This window comes from Musa acuminata, chromosome BXJ1-5, assembly GCF_036884655.1.
Source record: "Musa acuminata AAA Group cultivar baxijiao chromosome BXJ1-5, Cavendish_Baxijiao_AAA, whole genome shotgun sequence".
NCBI lineage: Eukaryota > Viridiplantae > Streptophyta > Magnoliopsida > Zingiberales > Musaceae > Musa > Musa acuminata.
In genome coordinates, this window is record NC_088331.1 from 46,268,045 (window position 1) to 46,295,086 (window position 27,042).

The 27,042-nt window shown below is 37.5% G+C and overlaps 4 protein-coding genes across 6 annotated transcripts; all 4 read left to right on the top strand.

The window, feature by feature from the left end:
* The first annotated feature begins 589 nt into the window (after positions 1-589).
* LOC135674646 (ADP-ribosylation factor GTPase-activating protein AGD5-like) lies at positions 590-9,787 on the top strand. Of its 2 annotated transcripts, none has more exons than XM_065184698.1 (11): positions 590-748; positions 1,380-1,438; positions 4,109-4,199; positions 5,666-5,720; positions 5,863-5,953; positions 6,032-6,239; positions 6,926-7,139; positions 7,399-7,544; positions 7,963-8,220; positions 8,307-8,368; positions 9,361-9,787. In XM_065184698.1, the coding sequence occupies exons 1-11, from the start codon at positions 698-700 to the stop codon at positions 9,518-9,520; spliced, it is 1,395 nt and encodes a 464-aa protein (XP_065040770.1). In that variant the 5' UTR covers positions 590-697; the 3' UTR covers positions 9,521-9,787. The 2 variants fall into 2 exon arrangements, with proteins under 2 accessions (XP_065040770.1, XP_065040771.1); XM_065184699.1 differs by having other exon boundaries at positions 8,310-8,368.
* A 2,765-nt stretch (positions 9,788-12,552) lies between these two features.
* On the top strand, positions 12,553-16,901 carry LOC135674647 (myosin-2-like). Its single transcript, XM_065184700.1, has 5 exons — positions 12,553-12,851; positions 13,047-13,299; positions 13,396-13,455; positions 15,468-15,680; positions 16,251-16,901. Exons 2-5 carry the CDS (start codon positions 13,192-13,194, stop codon positions 16,665-16,667), a joined length of 798 nt encoding a protein of 265 aa, XP_065040772.1. The 5' UTR covers positions 12,553-12,851; positions 13,047-13,191; the 3' UTR covers positions 16,668-16,901.
* Positions 16,902-19,107: 2,206 nt separating this feature from the next.
* LOC135674649 (F-box/LRR-repeat protein At3g26922-like) lies at positions 19,108-22,208 on the top strand. Of its 2 annotated transcripts, XM_065184703.1 has the most exons (4): positions 19,108-20,270; positions 20,366-20,530; positions 20,610-21,012; positions 21,843-22,208. In XM_065184703.1, exons 1-3 carry the CDS (start codon positions 19,215-19,217, stop codon positions 20,985-20,987), a joined length of 1,599 nt encoding a protein of 532 aa, XP_065040775.1. In that variant the 5' UTR covers positions 19,108-19,214; the 3' UTR covers positions 20,988-21,012; positions 21,843-22,208. The 2 variants fall into 2 exon arrangements, with proteins under 2 accessions (XP_065040775.1, XP_065040774.1); XM_065184702.1 differs by lacking the exon at positions 21,843-22,208 and having other exon boundaries at positions 20,610-21,341.
* A 138-nt stretch (positions 22,209-22,346) lies between these two features.
* LOC135674648 (cyclic nucleotide-gated ion channel 4-like) lies at positions 22,347-26,815 on the top strand. The gene is made up of 6 exons (XM_065184701.1): positions 22,347-24,485; positions 24,996-25,211; positions 25,284-25,585; positions 25,654-25,762; positions 25,832-26,155; positions 26,218-26,815. The coding sequence occupies exons 1-6, from the start codon at positions 24,015-24,017 to the stop codon at positions 26,731-26,733; spliced, it is 1,938 nt and encodes a 645-aa protein (XP_065040773.1). The 5' UTR covers positions 22,347-24,014; the 3' UTR covers positions 26,734-26,815.
* Positions 26,816-27,042: the final 227 nt, after the last annotated feature.

A 27,042-nucleotide genomic window follows, 5' to 3' on the forward strand; every position in this document is an offset into this window, starting at 1 on the left:
AATAATAATAATATATATATATATATATATATATATATATATTCCTTCAAATATTAAGACTTTCTGCATATTGTTAATATCCAATATAAATAATAATTATAAATAGTTTTAGTATATTTCGAGTAAATATCATTATACAGCTCTAATTTGTAGTAACCGAATTAAAATTTTTATTATGCCATTTAAATTTATCATATATAATTTTATCCAACTAAAAATCTTACATACGTATGCCGTATGTTTACTGTATTCAAATCTAAAGGGGCAAATAACACTATTACCAAACTTCGAAGGGTAGATATGTAAACTCAAGTTTTCATTTAGTTTAAGCGCCTCTCTCCGTTGTTCGTTCCTTCCTCGTTATCGACTCACCCACCTGACTCGGACTCGTAAAGCCGGTTCTTCCGGGACCCACAGACGCAGCAACCTCAACCGCGAGGAAGGTAAATGAAGCGGGGACGTAATGGTTGGGTTAGGGAAGCCGTTTAGGAATCAAATACCACCTCCAAACACCATCGAGTAGAGCACGTTGGTTCGCCCCCTGCAAAAGAATACCTTTCGCTATAAATCGACAGCAAAGAGGAGATTCATCGCTTCTTCTTGCTTAGTGATCCCGCCATCTCTCTCTTTCTCTCTCCCCCTTCTTCCTCGTTTGGAACCTTGGAGAGTTCCGGGAGGGAAACGGGGGAGCGACAGGATGAACGGGAAGGCCTCCGTCTCCAAGGAACTCGATGAAAAACACGGAAAGGTTTGTCATCCTCTTCGATTCCTTAACTTCTTTGTAGTTAACCTTTGCCATTCGACCGAGCTATCAGAGATTTCCGGTGCCCGTTTGTTGCTCGGTGAATCATAAGTATAACCGGTGCCCGTTTCGGCATTTAGTACTAGCGGCAAATATTTCGATCGGCCTCAAGGAGCCATTTTGAATGGTGTGAGTTTTCATCCAATGACATTGGGATAGACGGTTCGGCAGGATATGGGAAACATCCCCATATTTCTATTTTCTTGGCCACTGCCATCTTAGAGGCCTTGTGTACATTCGTCTATTGCATGCTGACTTTATGTAAAATGGTTTCCTTTTCTTTTTTTTTTTCTTTTTTTAACCGTACATTGTTGGCCGTCAGTTGAGTTGCAATTAATTCTGAACTTGAATTGTAGAGACAAACATTAGAAACTGAAGATTTTAGGTTAGACTAATACCCTGCCAGTTCCTTTTATAAATTGAACACTCATGACTCAACCTCAAGTAAGTTCAGCTGTTGGTTTCTGTTTCCACCTTGGTTCATCATTTGGCTTCGATATAGAAAACTGTGACATTTGTATATACATTAAGGTTGTTTCTACTTTTGTTACATATTCTCTGATCTTCTTATTTGCAGATATTGGAGGGGCTTCTCAAATTGCCAGAGAACAAGGAATGTGCTGATTGCAAGTCCAAGTAAGAATTTAAGCTAAAATTGTTGTTTTTGGAGTTAGCTAGATTGATCCAATCAATTTGTGCAATATTATTTTTTATGTAACCATCCGAGAAGTCTTAATCTTATAACAAAAGACTATTATTGCTTGAAGCAGTTAATTCGGTTGACACTAGTAATATTTATGCTTGTAAGGGACCTACAAACGGTTCATGGGTTTTTTCCGTTTGGTATGTGATGCTAGGGTTGCTTAAAACTATCTGTTTTTTTATATCCAGTACCTTTGTTGATTTTGCTTTCTAATTTCTATGAATTAAGGAGTCTCATGCTTTTTGTCTTCGGTCTTCAATCGAGAGAATTAACAAGTTTAAAACCCAACATTATCCAAAGATTTTGCAAAGGTGTTATCTTAACAATTTTTCATTGGACAACAGTACTAACTTATGTTGGAACTTGAAGGCAAAAAAAATCCAAATTCTCCTTCACTATATTTAAAGACTTTAATCCTACATCGACAGTTGAGGGACTTCTCCCTCAACTCTTTTACTCTCGCTTCAGAAATTTTATTAAAAATATTAAAAAATAGGATTGGCCTAAATTCATTCATATATATTTGGGTTTGATGACTTAAATTTATGTGTAGCCTTAAGATTGTCATATATTTAATTTATTTTATAAACATATTAAATAATTATAAAATTATCCATTTACCCTTACTATAGTAATGGCTGCTGCACAAGTACCACTTACATGCCACAAGTGGGCTTACGCATAGCTGGGTGCCATGCACGAGCGTGGCGTTCACGCATGTCCACCCATGTGCCGTGCGAGTGTGTGCCACATGAAAATAAATAAATAAATAAATAAATAAATCACATTGTGTCTGCATAGTGCCACATGGTACTTATTGGTTGGGATTGGCTATAAATAAACCACTTCCTAGCCAACATTGTGCATCAAAAAACACATTAAAATTCTGCCTAAATTCTGAAAAAAAAAATGGAGAAAGAGAGGAAGAAAGAAAAAAGAGAAATTTTCTCATTTTCACTCATTTTCCTCAGTTCCTCTGTTTGTTTTTCATTACTAGTGCGGAACGTCTTCAGATTCTTCACGATCATGCTCGTAGAAGAATCATCCTGATTGTATCTTAGGCAACTCATCGACGACACTTGTACAAGGTTGAGGAATACGCTTAGGACAGTGCTTGCATACCGCTGGGTTATTTTTTTAAATTTTCACTTTAATTTTTACACATTTAACCTGTTTTTACACATTTAGTATTGCTGCTCCAACACTTTTGTCTCGATTCAAGTTGTAGTACAAGCTTTCTTCACTCTATGATATGATTAAATTATATAAAATGGCAAGACCAAACTCATGAGGCTCTTGCTAATTGGGGTCTAGGAAGGATCAAATATAATGGTATTATACCATAAGCAGAGTGGTTATTATCATGACATGGTACTTTGCTTCCCTTATACTTTTGGTATATGCATTTCTCATGGATGATGAATATGGTTGTCCATCAACTTTCCTGGAAGATCAAAGTTACATCATTGCAAGCTCAGGTTCTGATTAAGAGCATGCAGGTTTTGAGCTGCAAGAAACTGATGTAATACATATCCTAAAACATGTTGCTCTTTCAATAAGAGACAATTAACAACCTAAATTTACAAGAAATTTTCATGTCTATAGCTGAAAGTCAACTTATTTTTTCAACTCTTGTTTGATGGATTCAACTATCCTGTGTGGTAATGCTGCAATGGCAAAAATGTGGAGACAACTATTATGCAACACAGGATAATTTCTCTCTGTTCTCAGGCTTTTTGATTGAACATTGTTTAGTTGCTAGAAAGAAAATAAGGCAGCAGCTTAATTTGCATTGAACTAGATGGAAATTGTCTCTTTTAGATAGTCTTTCCAGTTTCCAGTATAGGGATGTTGAATCCTAATTTACCTAAAATATATCAGCATAATGCTGGACTTGTTAATTTAAATTGGCATAATTATCTTGAAAGAATATAGACTGCTGAACTTGTAAGGATAGTTGGGGAAAAAAAAATCTATATAGAATCTCAGATTTACATATGTTGCATGTGCATGTCTTCATTATATGCCGTTGCCACTCATGGTGTCTTTACCAAACTATAATCTTCTTTTGATATGTAACTAGAAGGAAATTCATTTGAATTCTTACCTTTTACATTTGTGATTCTTTAGATTATTGGAAAAATAACATCGTGAATTTGAATCTAAGGTATGCATCATTTTACTTCACAGTAGTCAAATTTTGGCTACATAATATCATTATCTCTGTGTTTTTAGGATAAAATAATGCCCCTGTTAATTTCAACTTGCAAGGGAGCATTTCATGTAGAGTATAAATAATTTGTATACTTGATCTTTGTCAGATTCAGAATTATTTACATTTAAAGCTTTCGAGTATGTACTAGATACAACTTATAAGGTTTTTTTCAAAAGAAAATTGCTTTCTGACTGTAAAAGTACAATACTAGAACATGTTGCTTTATTCATTGGTCCTAGTTTCCTTTTCGTATGTCAGCATGCAGTATCATACCACTGTGTGCATTGTTAGGAATGCCTCATTTTCTTATGGTACAAGAAAACTTTAATTTTCAGTCCTTTGTGTTTAGATTTTTCATTGAATCTAATGTTTATTCATTATTTTGCAGAGGTCCACGGTGGGCAAGCGTGAATCTGGGAATTTTTATATGCATGCAATGTTCTGGAATCCATAGAAGCTTGGGGGTACATATATCAAAGGTCAGATTTTATTTATAGCATGGTATGCAGTACCGAATGGTACGGGCGGTATGTATCAGTCCGACGGCATACTGGTACGCAGACCGTCCGGTACCACTACAGTGCTACAGTATTACATTGTAGTAGGGCTACAGTGCTACAGTGTTATACTGTAGCAGTGCTATAGTATGAAAAATATATAAAATTATTCGGTACACCAGGGTGTACCGCTAGGTATGTCCTGGTGTACCGCTCGGTACACCGGTATCGTACCATACCGAGCCAACCTCGAAATACCGGTACGATACGATATTACATACCTTGATTTATAGTGCCACTAATGCATTTTTTATATTTATATTTGCTTGTTCTGAAGTAGAAAAGAAATTCCAAGAAAGAGTTTTTTATTTACGGATGTAACCTGCAAAACATTGTTGTTGATGACGCAGCTAGGAACATGCAATTTCTTTTTTCTGTTTATCATGTCATTCTGAACAAATCATTTAATGCGTATTCGTATTTCAACAGTCATGAATTACTTCCTAAACTTTATCATAGTTGTAGGCTTGTAGCATATTGCTCTGTCGACTATTGCAGCAATTGCTTTGGCAAAAAAAAAAAGGATGTCACATATTTCTGCCTCTTGCATCAGTATTCTCGGCAATAAGACATCTTTTTACCTGATAGGGGTTTTTAACTCACAATGTAAGTTAATTTATATTCTGGCTGGCCTTCGTTTAATTGCATAGTATATGGTGAATTAGATGTCAGTGTTGTCAATTTCTTCTTGGTTGGATTGCCAGATTCAATTGATCAACTAATTGACACTTTAGAATTTCTTGTTGTGGTCCTGAGTAAAGTCTTTCTGTAAAAAATGTGACTAATTTCTTTTTCGTAAATGGTGGTCTTCTAATACTTTTAGTTGCCCACATTTTGGATTTCGTGGTTAATAGTGTAGTTAATTGTCTGTCATGTTTGCTCATTTCTTTATTTTTTTCGTTTAAGTTATTGTCTTTATATATGTATATGTGTGTGTGTGGACGTAGTCTTCATCCCTCTCTTGGATAATTATTCTGTTCTTACATTAACATTAACAAGTATGAGAAAAAAGTAAAGTGGTAATTTGATATTATATTATGCATAAAGATTTTTTGCTTGTGGGTTGGGGTGTATGAATGGATTAGAAGTTTAAATTAAGGTGACCTGTCTATCCAACTTGATCTGATTTTTGAATGTTAAGCATAAATTGATGAATACATGAATTTTCAATTCTGTTGTTGATCTCTCAAATCTTTTACATTGAGCATTCACAAGTTTGAATAAGATTTGATGACATCCTTCACTATCACAATCTTTTACATTGACCCTTGTGCACTGGGTATGTTCTATTTTACTATTCACTACTCTTAGTCTAGCAATAATAACATGATTGAGGATGTGAGGATACAGAGTCTGTGCATGTTATTGATAGCTATTCTCTAATACAGGTAAGGTCTGCAACATTAGACACATGGCTTCCAGAGCAGGTTGCTTTCATCCAAAGTGAGAATCTTGCCATACTTTTTTCCTTTCTACATTCATTTATATTTTTTTCATCATCATTTCTGCCAAAGATTTAAGTTCTTTTTAACTATTGTATGAAAATGATTTAAGTTCTTTTTTGTGTTGGGATCTTGTTGTAAAGCGATGGGAAATGAAAGGGCAAATAGCTACTGGGAAGCAGAACTGCTCGCAAATTATGGCAGAGTTGGGATTGAGAGTTTTATCCATGCGAAGTATTGATTTCCTCAATTATAATATTTTCTGCATTCTCCATGTTTGTTAATTGTAGACAAAACTACTTCACTTTTCAGATATAAAGAAAAAAGATGGGTGCCTCGGAATAAAGGGTTCAAACTATCTTTAATGGCCAAAGAAGAAATGGCTTCCAAGAATAAGCAAAAATCCAGTGATACAGATGGAGAGGAGAATAATATTATTGTGAAGTCCTTGGACAAACAGGATAATACACTGCAAAGAACAAGGAAAGATAATAATGTGCTTCCCAAAATACCCTCCCTGGTAACTATAACCTTCTTTTTATTTGGGTCTCAAAGCTGGATTTTATCATAGGTTTCTATTGTCAATTTTTCAATTCATTGTTTGGATACTGAAGTCTGAATGAAACATCAAGTGTGTTTTGCATGAATGTCATATTGTTCTTGAATTGGCTGTGTTTTGTAACTTTGATCCTATGAAACCATATGAGCATAATCAGGGTCTACTTTTTTTCCTCATTTCTGAAGTGAACATATATCATTGGCATCTAATTAAATATTAGTAGGTGATAAACATTAGATGACATTGGCTTCTTAAGTGTGGTTGGTACCCTTAGTGCAGTAGGTAAGATTTTCTTAATTGAGATTACCAGTTTTTGAAATGTATAGTGTTGTGATTAATTTACAAATGGCTTAGGAAGCTTCATCTGTTTTTCGAGTCTCATATTTGATTATCATACAAAAAAATGTTACATTACAACCAATCGATGATTGGTATGTCAGATTTGCAAGATTTCCTCGTTTACACTTCTAAACTTGAATGCTTAATTAAATTTATTTTAAACAAATATTCTGTGTCTTTTATTCTATTCTATTCATTAATCTTTTTTTTTGTGAACTACAATTGCTGCACCTTAGTTCCTTTTCACCCCTTTCGGGATCAGTTTATTGGTTTAATGAGGTAAGAGTAAGAAAGTTTCTCATGTCCAGGTATCATCTGAATCAGTAGTAGCAACAGGGAGAACCCTGGTAGGTTCTCCAAACTCTCCAGAGCTACCGCCTGCAATAGTTAATGCCACAACAACCATGCCTTCAAAAGTTGCCCACACTGTTGATCTGTTGAACATGCTTTCTGTGGATAGTCCAAGTGAAAATGGGTCAGATTCATCTTTTGTTGATGATAATGCATGGGTAAAATTTGAGTGTAAGTCATACTGAACTGTTGCTTTAAAAAATTGGAAAGGAACTTATATCTTCCTTTTTCTCATTCATTCATAATTATTGCATAATTAAGTCCCAATTATTATGTTTACTTTAAAAAAATTAATTACTGCTCATGCTCTTCTTTTCTACTTTATCTCAACATGCATCTTTAACGCTAATTTTGTACTCATAAGTTAGAGGTAAAACACATTTGCTGATCATAGGTTTCCTGATCTGACTTCAGTGTTCTTTACTTCCAGCTGCAGAATTAACCACCGCTTCAGAGATGAATGACACTGCAAAATTTGTCAAAAGTAAGACTGAAACTACAGTGGGGTTCAAGGAGTTATTTAATGGTTCAACATCTTTGTTGCAGCCTTCAACTCAAAAAAAACTCCAGAGATATGTAAAAACTGATATCCTGTGCCTCTTTGATAAAATCCTGTTCTTTAGCAAAAACTTATATTCAGTATAATAGTTTTGATTTAATAAGTATCAAATCAATTATTATAGATTTCCAAGGTTTTAAAGTTGTCTTTATTTTTTGAGTTTTATATAGTCCTATACCCAAGTTCTATATTTAACTTTTCATGCTTCTGTTTATCGTTATAAATCAATATTTTTTTATGAACTTTTATATCTTCACTTAGTATATACTATAAAATTATATATTAATTATATTGTGAAATCTTCATAAGGATTTTTTGAGAATCTATTCATTTTTACCTTCCTAGACTGTTCATTTGTGGCAAATATCATTCTGTATCATTGTTATTTGATCTGCAATTTTATTCTGAAAATGGCTTATACATGATGGTTCACAGTCCAGTATGATATCTCCAGTTGCACTTCATCAACAACAGCAACCATTCCTTCCCCAGAAAAATGGTTTTCCCATGGCTGCTGATAAATCTGGGGATGCACATCCAGCATTTTCTACCAGAGGAATTCACCAACGAAGTGTTAGTGACTCAAGCACAATAACAGGAAACATCTCGGCACAAAGTTGGGCAAACTTCAGTTATCAGGTTCCAGGAAATGTGCCACTAGCTAGACAGCTGTATTCCAATAATTCAAGTCAGGTGATGAACTTTAACAGACTTAAAAGGGACTGGTATTTTCCCAAGGCATTGAAATCTGACTTATTTCTCTTTCTTTTTTCTTATAGCAGATGAGAAACATGAATTGCCCCCATCCTTCTGGGAGCTATGGTCCTGTTACTGCATCTAGGTACGTAATGTCACAAGCCTTCTATTAAATTTCGATTCTACTCATGTTATGATGTTGAAGTGTAACCTCAAGAGGTCTGATACTTGAGTCCTTACAGTTTCAATAACAATATGTATGCCAACTAGTCGGCATTGATTGCAGATCCTTGTGCATCTTGTTGATCTGCTGACATATCAAAAAGTTGATGAAGCAGAGAGGACGTGAGATGGATCATCAGTATTACCAATAAAAATGGGATAATGAATGGCGACACACTAATAACAATTGAGGATAAGGAAAAATCATTTAAGGTGGATTAGTACTTTGAATATTTACAGAAGTAAAACCATAAGTTTGCTAATGAGAGAATGTTAGCCAATCTTCAGTTAAATGGTGTTAGGAGCATGCAAGGATACCATTGATCAACTCCTTGAAAGGGGTAGAAATGACCTTGATATTTGTGAGGGCTATCAAAATAAAGCGAAGAGATTGTGAAGCCGAACTTTTTACTACCCTCTTTTTCGTTGATGCTTATTGACCTTTGGCAGCATTGTCGAGAATAAATGAGATGGAAAATGAGGTAATACATGGATATGTTGATAGTGATAGATATTCATAGAAATTATTACTGATCATAGATGAGTATAAGGGGAGTAATCATACTGGGAGGGGGTTCCCTAGTGTCAACTTGTTAACACAGATTTGTTTGTGAGTGTCTTGACAGTAAAATTTTCTTTTAACCGAAAAAATAACTTATTAGGAAACTTTATGATACATTTGGAAGAATTAAATGGGTTGCAGGGTAAAAGTTGCTCTCGTGATACAATCTTGTAAATGAGTTGCCTCAACTAATGGAATACTTATATTTTCATTTAAAATAACCAGAAGAATTAGCAATCTGTGGAGACTGGAGATTAATGTGCAACACTTCCCAGTCTCCCTCTCTCTTGATTGCTTGCGTTCTTTTTCATGTTCTACATTACTTTGACGAGCCTTAAATTTTCATCTTGCAGACGACGAGCACCAGGGACCTCTGCCTCTGTAAATGGAGAAACTACTGCTGATGGAGTAAACAAGCCTCATGCGTCTTTGCCCACATCTACTTATAATAACCGTTCACTTAGTGATTATGATTTCTCATCATTGACCCAAGGCATGTTCTCCAAACATTGAGCAACAGAGTGCTGATCTCAGTTTCTTTTGGTTGTCTTCTTCCAATCATTTTCTTTATTATTTGAACAAAAAAAAATCAAATTATACACAGCTGAGTTCTTTAATTAATTTCATTTTTAAACCAGTTTGGTAGTCTTTTGATGGTTTCATTTTCATGTGTAAAGATGTTAAGTAGCAAAAAAGGTTACAACTTGCTGAGGTTCAGTGATGTATTGCGAATTTGCAGTCATAAAATTTATCGATAAGAGTGAAAATGCTTATTTTTTAGTGCTTTTGTTGCAATTGGAGTGTACATGGATGCTTGCTGGGTTGATGCTCCCCCGTCGACTTTGATTGGAAAAATTAATTATCATAAATAATATATTTTTATTTAAATTATTAAATTTATTGTTTGTGTAGTATAGTTAAAAGAAGACTGAAATTGATTTTATTAATTATGTGGATAGATTAAAAATTTTGTCAATCAATTAAATTATTCATTAATTTATTTTCTAATTAGTGGTGTGAGTTTTTTGTGTGTGAATCATAAGAAATAAATATTATAATTATATATTTATGTGTAAAAGTAAATTAAAATTAAAATTAAAATTAAATTATTACTTAACGAGAGCTTATTTTCTCTTAAATAATGGGCTCTCTCTCTCTTATTCCTCATGGAGTCTGATAGTGATAGGGTCGAGAAAATAATTTTTAATTTTTTATAATCAATTTTTATTTATATTTTAAAATCTTTAATATTAAAATTATTATAATTTATATGATATATAATAATATTTTAATTTTAAAATTTTATGATTAATAAATAATAATTATTGAATCGTGATATTAGAATTATTAGTTAATTTAATAATAGTTCTAATTCATTTAATTAGATATATTTATATTTAAAGAATTTATGTGTGAATTTATATGATTTAATTAATTTTAAAATTAAAATCATAAATTTAAATTAGTTATTTTATAAAAAAAAATAGATTTGAGATTAATTATTATTATATAATATTTTAAATTACTTTTAAGAATATTGATCACACCAACCCATGAGATTACCCATGACCAAGCTCATATGATAATAGAGGTCAAATTGGTATCTGACCTAAGTTAAGTGATGGATCAAAGTAGTTATGTGGCTAGGTACAACTTAACCTACGATCAAACAAAGTCAACCCATGTGGTTGGATATGATCCAACCCTTATAGTTAGGCATGATATAACTCATATGATTAGGTATGACCCAACATATATTACTAGGTATAATCCAACTAATATGATCATGTATGACTCAACCCATATAATCAAATACAGCATAACTCGTATGGCTAAACGTAACTTAAGTCATGTGGTCAAGCTCAACCCACCCCATGTAGTCAGATATAACCTAATCTATGTAGTCAAGTATAACCCAACTTATATAGCTAACACAACCCAACTCAGTCTATTATTCTCTCAAATATAATATTTTAAATAAATTTTAAGTACCAAAATTTTGTAGAGTCTTTCATTAATATATAAATTGAAAAGTAATTACCCTTATGATTTTTTATGTCAAATATTATTATTGAAATGGAGATAAGATTTGACATGTGTAATGATGTTTTGTATAAATGAAATTATTTCTTGGTATTAATAATATATGTACTTTTGTAATTGAATAAATTTGATCATTGATATTTTGATTATACGTGTAACTAGTTTGAATGAAGTTTTGATTTAATAAGTGTCAAATCAATTATTATATACCATTTGTCTAATGAAATGATAAGATCTAACAAGGATTAAATATAATGTTAATTCTAAGTTGTTTAAATTATAAAAGAGTATATATTGAATAGTTGGATAAATATTCATCCTTTCAATTATTTTTATTTATTGAGTTGCATATGTAGCCTAAACTTATATTTTAAATCAACAATAACTAACATTTAAAATTTAAAATTTTTAACGATTTATTGGATATAGAATTTGATATGTTTGTTGTGGGCAATCTAAAATAAAATTTATTGGATGAGTTTCCTCAATTTCTTATAAAGTTTATGTTAAAAATAAACATATAAAAAAAAACCACATCTAAATATTTTTCAAGTTGATTTATATTTATGTTTTGATTTAGTATTTCAAGTGCAACTATATTGATTAATATCTCTTTTCATGTGGTTAAACTCGTGAGTGAGGCTCAGCCTAACTTGTTGTATCACTATTGCGATTAGCACTAGACACATCATCGTCCCTCTATCCAGCTTGTTATATCTCAACCCAATCTATAACCTAAGATATGTATGTGTAATGCACGTGACTCGTCTAAGACTCAAGTGGGTCAGTTCGGTATGAGCTACCACTATGTGACAGTCTAATTCCCTCTCTTTATCGGTTTGAGTTCGTTAATTAACTGAATCATGTATGTTTGATCAGTTCAAACTGATTTAGGGTGGTTTTATATCAAGTTGACTGATTCTAGATTGGTTTTATAAGGATTTGAGATTAATTTTGTTAGATTCTAATTGAATTACGTTTCGTTCTAGTCAATTAGATTATTTCAATTAGGGTTTTGATTAATTGACGACTATTAAGATATCTATGTTGCATGTCTTTATAATTAATTAATTTATTTATTTATTTATCTAAAAAAATTATTTAAAAATAATTATTTTTATTTTTTATTTTTATATTAAATTAATAATATTAATATGATTGTTATCATATAATATTTATGACTACGCTAAGTGTTCCATATTAGAACTATAGATCTATCCTAGTATAGTATAGTACGGAGCTACCAATAGATATATTCTAGCATATCATACATCAAATACGATTTCTCATAATATTTTACCTACTCTTTTTTAGATGCGAATGAATAGACAAATGAACGAGGTAAAACGATTTTATTTGAATGTAACAAGTACGTCTATAATATTTTTAAACCTCTTAGTCTCATTGGAAGAATATTTGAATTAATATTATTTTTTATTCCTATTATTTTATCGCTTTAAATAGACCATCAGTTATTAGTTTGGCCCCGAGGTTGCCGCCTCATTCCTCGAGTCGCACCAGAAGGGAGGACCGGATGATGGAGTCCGTCTCTGTTCTATTTGAGGGACGATCTCCATATTCCATCGTTGCTTCTTGTTGGGGAAGCGGTCGTGTGCTGCTTCCCGAAATTAGGTTCTTTTTCTTTGGTCTTTCTAAATCACGTGAGGTGCGCAGGATCAGGAACCCTAAGCTCCGGCAATTTCTTGGTGGGATGACGAAAATCTGCGATCTTGGTGGGGTTTTGGTGGTTTTTCTCTGAAACAATTCATCAAAGTTTCGATTTTGATGAATGTTCCTTGAGGTAAGGACAGAATCATGTTTCTGATTTGAGAAAACATGGCGCTTGTTTAAGTGACTGGGGTTCTCCGTGGAGAACGCGTTGGGATTTATAAGCTGTTGCTTGCTTTGATATGTTCTTTTGAGGTTATTTGGGGGTTGATTTGAAGGAAATGGTGCTCTGATTACGGAAATACTGTGTTTCGATTTGCTACTCCAGATTGGCGTTATGTTCCTCGTAGCATGCTAGTGGAAAGCTTGATGTGATCAAGCCGAGGGAGGAGAAATTGAGGGACATCCCACCAGCATTTCCCATCCGACTCCCATTGAGACCGTGTCTTCCTTCTTTGAGAGGCTCCCCGTCCATGAACTTTGAGATGGGGAGCAATGAGGCAGGATTTTCGTCAAAGGATTCTGATGTGATGAAAGAGAAGGCAAGGTCAGAGTCGAGGGAATTCGGTCATGGAATCAAGGTAAAAAAATAGGTTGGAAGAAGGCTTGATTTTTCTGATGCTGAAAAGTTAAAAGTGTGTATTGAAGAAGTGCCTGAAAGTTCCTTTGCTTCACAGTCATCCTTGGGAGGTCCAGTAGATGAGAAGGGTGGCCACAATGATTATGTCAAGAGGGAGGTAACGTAATGTTGATGTTCGTCGATTTATTGCTTGAAAAACCAATGTTGGTAAAAATAAACTTTACCTTGCACGAGCATTATTCGTTTTCTATTTCCAAAGTGCATAAACTTCTCCTCGATCAGTGAAGTACATTGTAATTTTTAGATGCTATGGATGTAAACATGAACCTCGTGGCTCTATACCAAGGTACTTTTATTTTTTGCATTATAGTACAGAGAGAGTCGATATGCTTCTATGTTATTTTTTGGTAGTTTGTTGCAAATTGTAGTAACAATACAAGTGTGTGTGCATTATCTCTTGCATATTCATTAGAGAATAATTTGGAAAATGCTGAGATTGATTAACTATTTTAAGGGTTGGAAATTATGTAATGAAAAATTGTTAAATGCATGACTAATAGGAGAATCTAGAACATGTTTGGCCTTTTAGTCTAGAGTAACCATGACAAGGATGTGCTCACGAAGCATGGATATCAGCATGGGAAACAATCATGACATGATTAGTGTAGGATATAAAATGTTCAAGTTACGTAAAATGTATACAACAAAACTTTCTCTAGCTTATCTATTTGGTGAGATATCATATAATGACATTGCACTGAAAACACATTTTAGAAAAATGACAATGGTAATATTGAGTTCATTGACCATCGTCTAATGATCTATAAAGAGACAATATAACATAATTGAAGTCATAGAAATTTCGATATTTGCAGATAAAGTTCTTTTAAATAAGTATGCATACAGCAAGATTCAAAATACTAGTCAAATTGATACATACCTATGGTATTTACTGGTCCGACCAATTCTTAGTATTGAAATGTATAGCATGTAACTGGTACATATATAGTTTTTTTTTTTTTATCATTTTACTAGATGATATTGGGTTAGACAAGTCGATTTATTGGTCTGGTATACCTTTTTTCTATCGGCCAAAGAGGTTACGGCAAATGGTATTGGACTGTGATGTAATCTTTAATTATTTGAAGTGTATCTTCTTTTAAAAATGTAAAAAAATGGACAGTAGTAAAGTGTCTGACATGTATTTAAGGATTACTTTATGATTACAAATATCAACATGTGCCCAATATGATATGGCAAGCATTTTGGAATATTTATGTTTTTAATGAGGTAACAGGGTTTAGCCTATGTAAGGCCTAAACACATTTGTCAATTCCATGAAAGCTTCAAATTAGTTTTAGATTTACTAATTTCGTTGAAAATGCTCTTTAATATTTCAGATGCAGTAGTAAAAATTAATGTGGATATGCTTACAAAAAATGATTCAACTCTAGCACAAAAGGAAGTAATGTCAATTTGTTTTATGTTTCGGCTATAGCTTTTATCATTTTCTACAGCTATGATGCAGTGTTTCATGGACATGAACTCAAGACATTTATAGAAGTGTCAAACTCTAGAGAGAGTGACCGCTTGAATGAGCAAGTAGAGGGGGAGAGATGAGATGATGATGTATACAAACTCAAAAAACCTTAATTCAAATAAATTGTGCCACAATAGAGAGTTCTAGATGAGAAGGAATTTGAAATTTAGAACAAAAGAAAAAAAGAAACTATCAAGGTGCTTAGTTCTTGATGAAAATGATATTAGTTATTTAACTTAAACAATAAAGTATCTGGCATGTGTCATTCTTAAGTTAAGTATCTACTTATGGGCACTGGACATGGATTCTTGGAGTTGAATGCTCAGTCAACACAGTGCTGCTTCATTGGTTATGTGATATTCTTTTCCTGTAAATTTAGGGCATTTTGATCCACATAACCATAGATGTCAACAGGTGTAACATTTCTTTATGAAACACATGCAATTTGTCTTTCAACTATTCTGAGCACAAGGCTAAACAATTTAATCTTTGTTTTGTTAACACATACATGTACATATTTCATTCTAATTAAACTTGGTGAGCTACACAGAACATATTACAAGGTCTCTTTTGTCTAAAAGAAGTAACACCATGCTAGTGCTGCACAAGTTTCATGATTATGAACGCAGGCCTTGAACAAGGACCAACATCAGGTGCATTCTTCCAGTCTGGAAGAGCTTGAGAAGCTGGTTTTAGAGATAAAAGCAGAAGTGAAACAAAAAGAGGAGGAGAATGTTGCATTGTCACAGCAAATTCAGCAGTATGAGAAAAAGTGGTCACTGTGCGAGGAGAAAATGAAGTCCATGGAGGAGATGTATAAGAAACAGATAGAGACTTTGACGGTGAGACCAATTACTCAGTTATCAAAAAGTAAAGACTTTTCTGATACAATGACACCCTTGATGACTGAATTTCTGTGTGCTGAAGTGACAACTGATTGAATATTACTATACATTAGGCCGAGGAGTTCTTTTCTCCTTTCTAAGTGATCTAAAATATGCTTCCTACTTTCATGCTTTCAACGTGCAACTAATTGTGTTAACATATTATGCAAATATAAGATCATTATTTAGAATATGTACCACAATGTAATCTTATTATGAACTCATTGGTAATTTTGGTGACTTTTTTTTGGTAACTGTCATGTTTGTTGAGGCTGTATCATTTCCTCCGAGCTTAGGAAATTAGACCAATCTTCTGTTTTGTGATTAAATGCACATCATTCTCTCTACTCCCTAAACAAGGCTGTTATAGTGGGAATATTTAGTGGAAAAAATTTTGAAGTAGTAATACCTCATTGAATCTTATCTATCCGGTGATTGCACTTTTGGATTTTCTGTAGTTTGCACATGATTCTGGATTTCAAATGGAACATTCATGTTTTATTGATCATATTTGTAATGCACAAACAGATGAACATAGCTGCAGTAGAGAAGAGCCTCGCTACTAATGGCACAAATAAGCAGCCTGGAAATTTTGATACTTCTTCATATACTCATGGTCATGACTCCAAAGGTGCTATCCCTGCCAATGCACGAACACCTGATGGAACACCACCTAAACACTTAACAAAAGAGTTTGAGCAGCAGAAACAGGTATTTCCGGAGGATGCACATGTTCCTACTGAGGTGAAATCTGGGCAATCAGGGTCTGTTGCAAAACCTATTGAAGAACTGCATAAGTTGAAGGTTGCTTATGCTGCTTGGAAGAAGGACTACAAGGCCCGTCTGCATGATACAAAAGCAGCACTTCGGAAACTTAAGAAATTGGAAGGTGAGAAGCCACGTAGAAGATGGTGGGGCAAGAAAAGAAAGAAGCATGATAAATAGAACTTTACTATGATGCCAGCTCTTTGCTTGATTGTTCACTAGATCATGGTGGTTCTCTGCATGGCCAACCCGACACATTTATTGTTATAAAGACAGAGATGCTGCTGCTACGATTGAAGTGTGCTCTTTCTTTTGTGTATCCTGTCATTGGCTTTTCCTGCTTGGGGTTCCCAAGGACATGTGTACTTCTGACATTTTGGTTACATGAGAATAACATAATAATCATATGGTTTATATGTAGGTTTATGCTTCAAATTGAGATGAATATAATGTTATTTCACTCTTACTATGGCTTTATTAGAAGCATAAACAAGCATGTTTTTTTCATCATTTCTTATATGCTAGTATACTATTTTTCAGTGAACATTATATTCTGGAATCAGGTTGTGATACCTTCAAGATCATAAGAACCAAAGTATATGTAAGCAAGTTTCTCGGACAGCCAGCCACTCAAGGCAGGTGAACCCTGATGTTTGAATGATTGTACCAGCCAGAGATGGGGAAAAACACAAAACAAAACCTAGAAGTTTGGATCTAGAATGCATTATTGGCTTAGTTTGCTGCACATCCAATTCCTTCATTTTACTGTTAATCAAACAGTGTCACTGTTTGTCATTGTGCCATATGATGTCTTGTAAGCAGCCAACAAGATATTTCCACTTTGCAATAAGGAAACTTTGTACCATCTATGTTTGCATGTGTTGATTGGTAGGTCAATTTGTTTGGTAAAACTGCAAAAGGTGCTCAAGCACTACAATAAAGCACTCAGAATCACCAGTTCTCTTTGCATATGTTGTTGCACTTTTCTTGTTTTCAGTTTGGTCTCTAATAAACTCATAGTCATAATTTTATTGACTCAGTTCTCACTCATCAGTCACTTTGTAATCATCCACTGCTGAGCTGATCATAGAAGTTATCATGCTGGATTCTTTGTTGTAATCTGCTTAGGATTTCTACACAGTTGTGTAGAACTGTCTTGCATTGACTCTTTAATTCATAAACAGAGTTCATTTTTTTGACCCACAGGTGAAACTGGATCTGAAATTGTGAACACTATATTTCTATTGCATTTTGAGTATTTTAATATCCAGACAAGGATGAAACATAGTTCCACTTCATACCCATATCTAAAAAAGGTCCAAACAATCAAATCCAGAGATGGATATTAATGTAGGTTGATAGAGACATGGACTTGGAGAGACAAAACTCCTCTCTTTCCAACTACAAGATTTTTTCTCAAAAGAAAAATAAAGGAAAGCCAGATGTTATGTTTTGTCTGTTCCAATTAATCACATCCATCCAAGTTGGTTCCAAGAACAGAATTTGGACACATCAACATTCAAGAATCTATGTTTCCACAAAAATAATAAAGCAATATGAAACATGTCCACCCATTATGGCAGTGGGAAACATCTCATTCTCATGCTTTATGTGGCTGGAGTCTGTGCCAGTAGTATAACTTGTATCTGTTATCAAAATCAATTTATCAAGAACATATATTCATCAACAGAATGTTGGATTATATTAAAATAGATAAAGACCAAAATACTTGAGCAGAAAAAGATCACTCTCAACTTTTCTCATATCTGTTGATTTTAATGTGTTAATTCTAAAAATATGGCAGCTTGAGTTCATTTCCCATTCCAAGATCACTATGTGTTCTTCATGAGCAGAAGTAGTCTAATATCTTCTATGGAAAAGGCAATAATATATTGTTCTAATCTTTTTTTGTCTGTTTAGTTTTTATTGGACTACAAGAGATTGAAGTATAAACTGAATCTTGCAATCATATGCCACTTTTGTTGGAAAAGAAGAGAAAAAAAATTAAAAGAAAAAACTCATAACATCAATAACCAAATAATATATATCAGACAATCCACCTACGTAAAATTCAACATAATTTGATAACTTTCGCTTATACAATAAATTAATTTTTTTTATCATATGAGATGAATTATGATCGTAAATTCAAACACGATTTTTCTTGTATATCCTCTCATAAATTTTAAAAAATTATTTATTTTTTTATTTTTTTAGAAATTCAAGAGTTCACACCCTGTAAATACCAAAAATGAGAAATATTTAAAATATATTACCAAAAAATTTTATAATTTTTCATGTTAGGATTCTTCCCAAAAAAAATGAAATTAAAATTTATTTGTTATTCAACGTAATATTTAAAATAAAAATGAAATTAAAAATAGGATGAAGTTCCACGTCAGTATTTTTTTGAATAGACTCGATGCGGGATACGTGTTACGCAGGCGTGGGTCCCACGTGTCAGGTTCAGCCACATCAGCCCTGGGGCGATTCGGTCATCTGGCGGTGCTTCCGGGGGAGTAAAACCCGTGAAGTGAAACCCCTGCCTACAAATCTTTACCGATTCGTTGCGGCCATTTGGTTCCCACTGCGCCTATTATATTACTTGATGGGTGGAAGCCGCGGCTCTCCTCCCATCTCCTGTCCTTACTAGAAGACCAAAGGGAGGCGAGAGAGAGACAGAGAGAGAGAGAGAGAGAGAGAGAGAGAGAGAGGCAGCGAGAGATCATGAGGCAGAGGAAGAAGTCCCGGTGGGCTGCCGACCTGTCCCTGTCCCTCCCCCCCTCCCCCTCCGCATCGGCATCCCGCTCCTCCTCCTCATCCTCATCGACATCATCATCCGCCGGCCACCAGGGGGGCGATGATCGGTTCACCGAGCTCCCCGACATCATCCGCCTCCACATCCTGTCCCTCCTCCCCCTCAAGTACGCCATCCGCACCGATGCCCTCTCGTCCCGGTGGCGCGGCCTGTGGCGCCTCCGCTGGCCCCCTCCCGCCGCCCTCGAATTCTCCCCGCCCACCGACCTAGGCGACGCCGCCGGCGATGAATTCGTCGCTGGCGTCGACCGATGCCTCTCCGCTCGCGGCCGCGGCCGCCGGATCGATTCCCTCTCCTTGGCCCTCCCCCCGAGCCGCCGCTACGACTTCGACATTAAGCGCTGGCTCGAGTACGCCGCCTCGTGCGGCGTCGAGGACCTCCGCCTCGTCGTATCGCATCCGTCGCCTGCTGCCACCTCCGCGCGCCCTGGGCGGCGCGCCCGGAGGCATGACCGCGCCGCGGTCCCCTCCGCCTTCTTCTTCTCCATCTGTGAGTGCTCTAATCTGGCCCGGATGACACTCTCGGGGCTCCACCTCTCGAGTCCTAGCTCTAACATCAAGCAGCTCTCCTCCCTCGAGGTCCTCAGCATCCACGCGGCGCATGTCACTGACGCCGCCCTGAGGCGGATTGTCGCCGCCTGCCCTTTCCTACGGTCGCTCGATCTCTCTCTCTGCCGTAAGCTCCGGCGGATTGTGATCTCGGCTGCCAGCAGTCGGCTCACCAGCCTTACCATCATCGACTGTGTAAGAGCGTTGGAGGTCACGATCTCAGCTACGAGCCTGCGGCGCTTCCGATTCAGTGGAAATTACCTCACAACCTACTCGTTCGATAGCCCCAACAGACTGGAGGATGTGTACATTAGCTCGGGCAGCCCTGTGTCAAGCCGTCCTTGGAGCAATTGGGTGAAGGCACTCACCGAGCTCTCCAACGTCAAGGTCTTGACCCTTTGCAATCTTTCACTTCAGGTAACAGTTTCCCTTCTCTTGGCAAATCAGCATTTATTTCAATTTATAGCTTCATTTTTGTAGTAAAATTTGAATCTTTGTCCCTTTTTTTCTAGTACGTCATGGCTGAAGGTACAAAAGCAATTGGGGAATTCAGGAACTTTAGAAACTTGAGAGAGTTGCAACTGCTAATGGGTATGATGACCGATGACAATCTAATGGACGTATTTGGCTTCTTTAGGCTATGTGAATGCCCAAGATTGGAGAAACTGTTCATAGAGGTTGGTTATCAATTTGAGCTGGAATAATGGGATAAACTTCTTTCTTTAATTTCCTAATTCATCGATATAATTCTTACAGCTTCCAACCAACATGCGTGATCCTTTCATTGAGAAATATTTGGTGGTATCAGAGGAGGTGCCTCCGGATGTTGATTTTGAGTACCTTAAGATAATAAAGCTCAATAGCTTCAAGGGTCACAGCAATGAGATGCGGTTGGTGAGATTTTTACTGGAGAAGGCTGGTTCTCTAGAGTCTTTAGTGGTGGTTGCTCCCAATGAGCTTATGGGAGAGGAATACAATAAAAATATAATGGATGGTTGTCCTAGTTTTCTGCACTTCTTCCAATTGCAGTTGTCAAGATTTACAAAGGCATCCGGTAGTGCACAGATAACTTTGAGTGAGCATGATGATCACAAGTTTCGCCCTACTCACTGGGAAGTCTATTCTAAAGTCTAACTCACCACAAGGAGAGTTATAATAGGTTGGTTCTGGAAATTGCTTGGTTAGTTTATCTAAATACACTGATTATACTTACTCAAGCAATACATTGTCATAGTTCTGAAATTAATGATAGTGAAATTATCCAATGCCCTGTTTAGTTGTCCTCAAAGTTGAAGTTAATATTGTTCGCAATATATAGTTATATTGTAACACTTTTTGGATTGGTTTTTTGCAAACTCCACACCATAGATCTTGGATGTATTATGGGGATGACAAAAGCATTATTGCACATATTTTTCTGTATAATTAAATTGCTAACTGATGTTTTGTAGTAGTTAAATGAAATATCATTTGTGTGCCTGCTTGATATGATGCTACTTTGCTAATAAACAAGTTTCATTAAAGAGAAAATTGCTTATTATATAAAAAAAAATCTGTCATCTGTTGTTGGAGATAGTTTCGGATGGCAATATAAAATATGTGATGGCTTTGAACTTAAGCATGATAAATATCAAGGGATAAAGCTTCAACCTGAAAAGGGTGAATCCTTTGACATTTCTGATATCACACTGTTACTTTGAAGATAAAAAGAAATTTCTACAGAAATATTAAAGATCAATTCAGCATAATCGCTAAAAGAGAATTAACTGGAGAATTATTAAAACAATTTAATAAATTAGATATAAATATTTCAGATCAAACACCTAAGTTGCTTTTGGCATGCTAGAACATCGAAACCCTATTTCTGTTCTGTAGAAGCAACTACTTCTTACTTCCACTGTTGGTTTAAGAATACATCCGTAGAAAGCTTTTGACACTAGAATATAAATGATGGTTCCCTTACTTTCTTATAAATCTCTATACTTGCAGGTAAAACTCGACACAGTGATGACATCCATGAATTGCACTCTAGATGTGTACTCCATTATCTTTCTTCTATATGCTCTTTTCTTCCTATACATCATTTTAACAAATTCATCTGATCTGGATGCATAATGTGTTGTTCGACTGACTGCTATGGGTTTCAAGCATTCTGTGAACCGTTACATATTTTTTGATGTGCTATAGAATGTTTTCCTTTTCAACATTTCCCCTCAAAGCAGGTCATCTGTTTCTTTTTTTGTTATTAGTCTTGTACAACTTGGAAAACCAATTCATCGAGTCCAAATTTGATTAGTATCGTATTCTGTTATTTATTAACTGCCATATATATGAATGTGACACCAAATTAATGTCTCAGAACTCTCATCATATTACTCTTTATTTATTTTTCACTGTGAAGAAGACAATTATGCTTAAAATATTACCTTCTCTTTGCTCACAGTCTTGACAAACTTGGTACTAGTGCTTTGATCAGCATTACTGCTGTATTGACCGCTATACCATATATATTGTTTTCATATTTGACTATCCCTGTCTCTCTGGTTTCTTCGACTCTTTTTATGCCTCTGTCCTTTTTGCTGCATCAAATTTGAGATGTATTCATCTGTAAATGCAAACCATATTTTTGTCTTACCTTGCAACAATTTTCCTATCTTGTGCTGCAACATTTTCCATTTATTTTCTTGTTTTATGTTCACACTGAAATAGGCAGTTGCGGTCTTATCGTATCTGGACTAGCTTGTCTTGGAGTTCATTTTTTCTTGCTTCACAACAGTTGTACATTTATGTTTCATTCAGAATTGTCTTGCATGAATTGCTTTTCTTAATTAGGAATCATTCATGTCAACCAATTTATCAAACAGGCACCTTAGTTTTGACTATTCCCTCATATTTCTGGGTGATAACTATTGAATAATTGGCATCAACAGTTATCACATCTGGACTAGGTTTTCTTGGAGTTCATTTCTTTCTTGCTTCACAGCAGTCCTACATTTATGTTTCATTCAGAATTGCGTTGCATGAATTACTTGTCTTAATGAGGAATCATTCATGTCAACCAATTGATCAAACAGGCACCTTAGTTTTGACTATTCCCTCATATTTCTGGGTGATAACTGTTGAATAATTGGCATCAACATTTTCTGTTGATTGGTGTGTGATATTCTTTATTACATTGTCCCTTGGCATAAGTTGGAAATTTTGCTTGCCTTGTTATGGTTGCTTGGTCCTTTACAAACAAAAGCTTTAGCTCAAACTTCATCTTCCTTGCATTATTTTTACTGGGAATAATTTCTTTTTTTTACTGACATGGTCAAACAAAATAATCAAAACTCACTCAAGAGTTGATATATAATGACCCACCTTTGTGTGTGGCCTAAAGCCATAGCTTTAGGTTTGAATAGTTCTTCTTAAAAGGTGTTGGAATCTGATTCATTAAAGAAATGTGACATTGTTACTTCCACACACACATGAAATGCTCGAGGCATTTGATGCATACATGTTGTGTATCTACATGCATGAATGTTTTTATTATGTTAAGCATTCTTATCTTATTCTTGGTCTAACTATTTCATGGTGTTGTTTCTTTCACCTCCCTACATAGTTGATTTGACATGTTCACTTGCATTTGTCTTGTACTTATGCTACAACTATATAAGATGACCCCATGACTATGACATCAATGACATTAGAGAGAACTATATAAGATGACCCCATGACTATGACATTAGAGAGAGAGAGAGAGAGAGAGAGGATGCACGGGGATAAAAGATGTAGTGTGTGGATGACAGCATGAGTGGGTTCACATGCAACACAAGGGGAGAGGAAGCTGCTGCGAACATGCCCAGTACACACTGCTAGTTCATGATGACTGTATTATGATCATGTAATGGTGATTATATACCAAGTTATCATTTAATTAAATAAAGCCTTTATTGTTAATGAAATATAAGGCCATCTTTTGAATATGTATATATATATATATATAATTATAATCGTATAATACTTGGACACTAGAAGCCATTTGTATGTACATTTTAAGGGTACAGCACGTACACAGAACAAGCACCTGTTTTGTGTTTATATCGCCCATGTCAAGGGCGTGAGCAGTCGCCTCCGGCTTGGTTCACTTCATCCACCTCTTCTTCCTCTCCTGCCACAATGATGGCCACAGCACACTGTTCAGGCTGCTCCAGCGCCGGCGAAGAAGCACTACATGCCGAGGAGGCGTCCAGCGCCCACGTCGCGAGCAACTCTGGCTGCGGCAAGCCACCCTGGTCGTCGTCGGAATCCAAAGCCAAGCTGTTCCAGGAATGGAACCGCGCGTTCCTCCTCGTGTGCGCCGGCGGTCTCTTCGTCGACCCCCTCTTCTTCTACGCCCTCTCGATCAGCCGCACGTGCATGTGCGTCTTCATCGACGGGTGGTTCGCCGTCACGGTCACCGTGCTGCGCTGCACCAACGACGCGGTCCACCTACTGAACTTGTGGTTGCAGGTGCGGACGGCGGCCTACGACGCAGGGCGCAGAGCAAGCGCGGACGAGGAGGGGTGCAAGGCCATCGCCAAGGTTCGCCGGCTCAGCTTCTTGAAGTCGGTTCTCTTCGACCTCTTCGTCATCCTCCCGGTGCCTCAGGTTACGTCTTCTTGTTGCCTCCTCTTGCACTGCTTCATCTCTTAGAACTACGGTTATGAGCATCAAACAGTGCTATAAACACGATCGTTTGGGTACTCTGAATGAGTGAAACAAATGCTCTCCAGAAATTGGAGCCTAGCAGACCATTCTTACGGCCATTACGAGGAAGAAGACAATCGTCCTCTACTGCCTTGAAAGCCTGTCGTCATTACCTTCTAAAGCTAACGTGCACGTCCTTCGTCCCACATCACACACGAGAGAGAGAGAGAGAGAGAGAGAGAGAGAGAGTCACACTGCAAACGACAGTGAGATGTGTTCATGTGCACAACCTCGTGACAGTTTTAGCCAAACGGAAGCATGCATGCATTCATTCATGTAGCTTTCCTGCTCATCCAAACCATGCAATTATACTCATCTTAAGGAAGAAACTAAATGTAGCTCTGCAGACTCCATCTGAGAACCCTCCTATTGTACATCATCAGGCACTGAAATGGATCCTCTGTTCTGCAGGTTGTCATGTGGATCGTGGCTCCTGCCATGATACGCAGAGGGATGACGACCACCGTAATGACCGTCTTCTTGATCATGTTCCTTCTTCAGTACCTCCCCAAGATCTACAACGCCTTCTGCTTCCTCCGCCGGCTGCAGAACCTCCTAGGCTACATCTTCGGTAACATTTGGGGCGGCATTGTTCTCAACCTGATCGCCTATTTCGTGGCATCCCATGTGAGTCTGCGATGAATCCGGTGCCTCTCACCGTATCTGTACGCCTCTCATGATTCAGATCCTCGCCGACAGGCTGCAGGCGCTTGCTGGTACTTGCTGGGAATTCAGAGGGCCACAAAGTGCCTCAACCAACAGTGCATGGCAACGGAGGGGTGTGCACTAAGAACAGTGGCATGCACGGATCCAATGTACTACGGAGTCACAGAGAGGCAGAGACTGGCGTGGGCTGAGAACAAGAAGGTAAGATCCATGTGCCTTGACAGCAGCGATAACTTCGAGTACGGAGCTTACAAGTGGACTGTGGCCCTCGTGACGAACCCTAGCCGAGTCGAGAAGATCTTGCTGCCAATCTTCTGGGGCCTTATGACCCTAAGGTGATTCCTGATTCTTGTAGTGCTCCAATTCTGGTTCATCACTGTTTTCAGGAACATCTACTTTGCAGCACATTTGGGACGATCGAGAGCACCACCGAATGGCTCGAAATCGTCTTCAACATCATCATCGTGACGAGCGGACTGCTGCTTGTGACAGCATTGATCGGGAATATCAAGGTGAGCTTAGCAGAGTAATCCACGATTATGATGCGAACATGAGCACGTCGGTGATGGGATCCGACGCAGGTCTTCTTGCACGCAACGACGTCCAAGAAGCAAGCGTTGCACCTGAGGATGAGAAGCCTGGAGTGGTGGATGAGGCGGCGCCACCTGCCGCGCGGGTTCCGGCAGAGGGTGCGGCAGTACGAGCGGCAGCGGTGGGCGGCCATGAGAGGCGTGGACGAGTGCGAGGTGACGCGCAACCTCCCCGAGGGGCTGCGCAGGGACATCAAGTACCACCTCTGCCTCGATCTCGTTCGACAGGTGCCGCTGTTCCAACACATGGACGAGCTGGTGCTGGAGAACATCTGCGACAGGGTCAAGTCGCTCATCTTCCCCAAGGGAGAGACGGTGAGATGCCATGATCTCCAACTCGCACGTTTGCTCGTCTTCTTATGCGGCTTAGCCTATAGATCACGAGAGAAGGAGATCCGGTGCAGAGGATGCTGTTCGTGGTCCGAGGACACCTCCGGAGCAGCCAAGCCCTGCGCAACGGCGTGAAGAGCCACTGCATGCTGGGGCCGGGCAACTTCAGCGGCGACGAGCTGCTGTCGTGGTGTCTCCGGCGGCCGTTCGTGGAGCGGCTCCCTCCGTCGTCATCCACTCTGGTGACGGCGGAGACCACGGAGGCGTTCGGGCTGGGCGCCAGCGACCTCCGGTACGTGACGCAGCACTTCCGGTACACCTTCGTCAGCGAGAAGGTGCGGAGGAGCGCCCGTTACTACTCCCCCGGGTGGAGGACGTGGGCGGCGGTGGCGATACAGCTGGCTTGGAGGCGGTACAGGCACCGCCTCACCCTCACCTCCCTCTCCTTCATACGACCTCGGCGCCCTCTTTCTCGCTGCTCGTCCCTCGAAGAAGACAAGCTCAGGATCTACACCGCGCTCTTGACGTCGCCGAAGCCCAACCAAGACGTCGTTGCCGCCTAATCATCGATCAATATGTTCTGCTTTTATCTTCGGCGAAAAGAAACAGTTAATAATATACCACTATATTACAGCTTTCTCTCCATCATATAAATCTTCCTCACCTTCAGGACTCGAACATGAATCTTACAAGAAGATTGACACCTTAATCCGGACCCCAACGGCTCAAGTAGAACACCATCCTCGGTGACTCTCCGACGTAGTTTCCGCATGGGCTCTGAACTCTGCACTGAGACTGCGGATGAAGGATGGGAGGCTGGCGGAGGAGCTTCCGCTTGCCTTGGTCATCTCACTCTTGACCTGCATGACAGC

Coding starts and splice junctions, on each gene's coding strand:
- LOC135674646 (XM_065184698.1), top strand. CDS start 698: ATGAACGGGAAGGCCTCCGTCTCCAAGGAACTCGATGAAAAACACGGA. Junction 749..1,379: donor TCGATGAAAAACACGGAAAG/GTTTGTCATCCT, acceptor TCTTATTTGCAG/ATATTGGAGGGGCTTCTCAA. Junction 7,545..7,962: donor AAAAAAAACTCCAGAGATAT/GTAAAAACTGAT, acceptor GATGGTTCACAG/TCCAGTATGATATCTCCAGT.
- LOC135674647 (XM_065184700.1), top strand. CDS start 13,192: ATGAACTTTGAGATGGGGAGCAATGAGGCAGGATTTTCGTCAAAGGAT. Junction 13,300..13,395: donor AATTCGGTCATGGAATCAAG/GTAAAAAAATAG, acceptor TTTGCTTCACAG/TCATCCTTGGGAGGTCCAGT. Junction 13,456..15,467: donor ATGATTATGTCAAGAGGGAG/GTAACGTAATGT, acceptor TTATGAACGCAG/GCCTTGAACAAGGACCAACA.
- LOC135674649 (XM_065184703.1), top strand. CDS start 19,215: ATGAGGCAGAGGAAGAAGTCCCGGTGGGCTGCCGACCTGTCCCTGTCC. Junction 20,271..20,365: donor TTTGCAATCTTTCACTTCAG/GTAACAGTTTCC, acceptor CTTTTTTTCTAG/TACGTCATGGCTGAAGGTAC. Junction 20,531..20,609: donor TGGAGAAACTGTTCATAGAG/GTTGGTTATCAA, acceptor TAATTCTTACAG/CTTCCAACCAACATGCGTGA.
- LOC135674648 (XM_065184701.1), top strand. CDS start 24,015: ATGATGGCCACAGCACACTGTTCAGGCTGCTCCAGCGCCGGCGAAGAA. Junction 25,586..25,653: donor TGGGGCCTTATGACCCTAAG/GTGATTCCTGAT, acceptor TCTACTTTGCAG/CACATTTGGGACGATCGAGA. Junction 26,156..26,217: donor TCTTCCCCAAGGGAGAGACG/GTGAGATGCCAT, acceptor CTTAGCCTATAG/ATCACGAGAGAAGGAGATCC.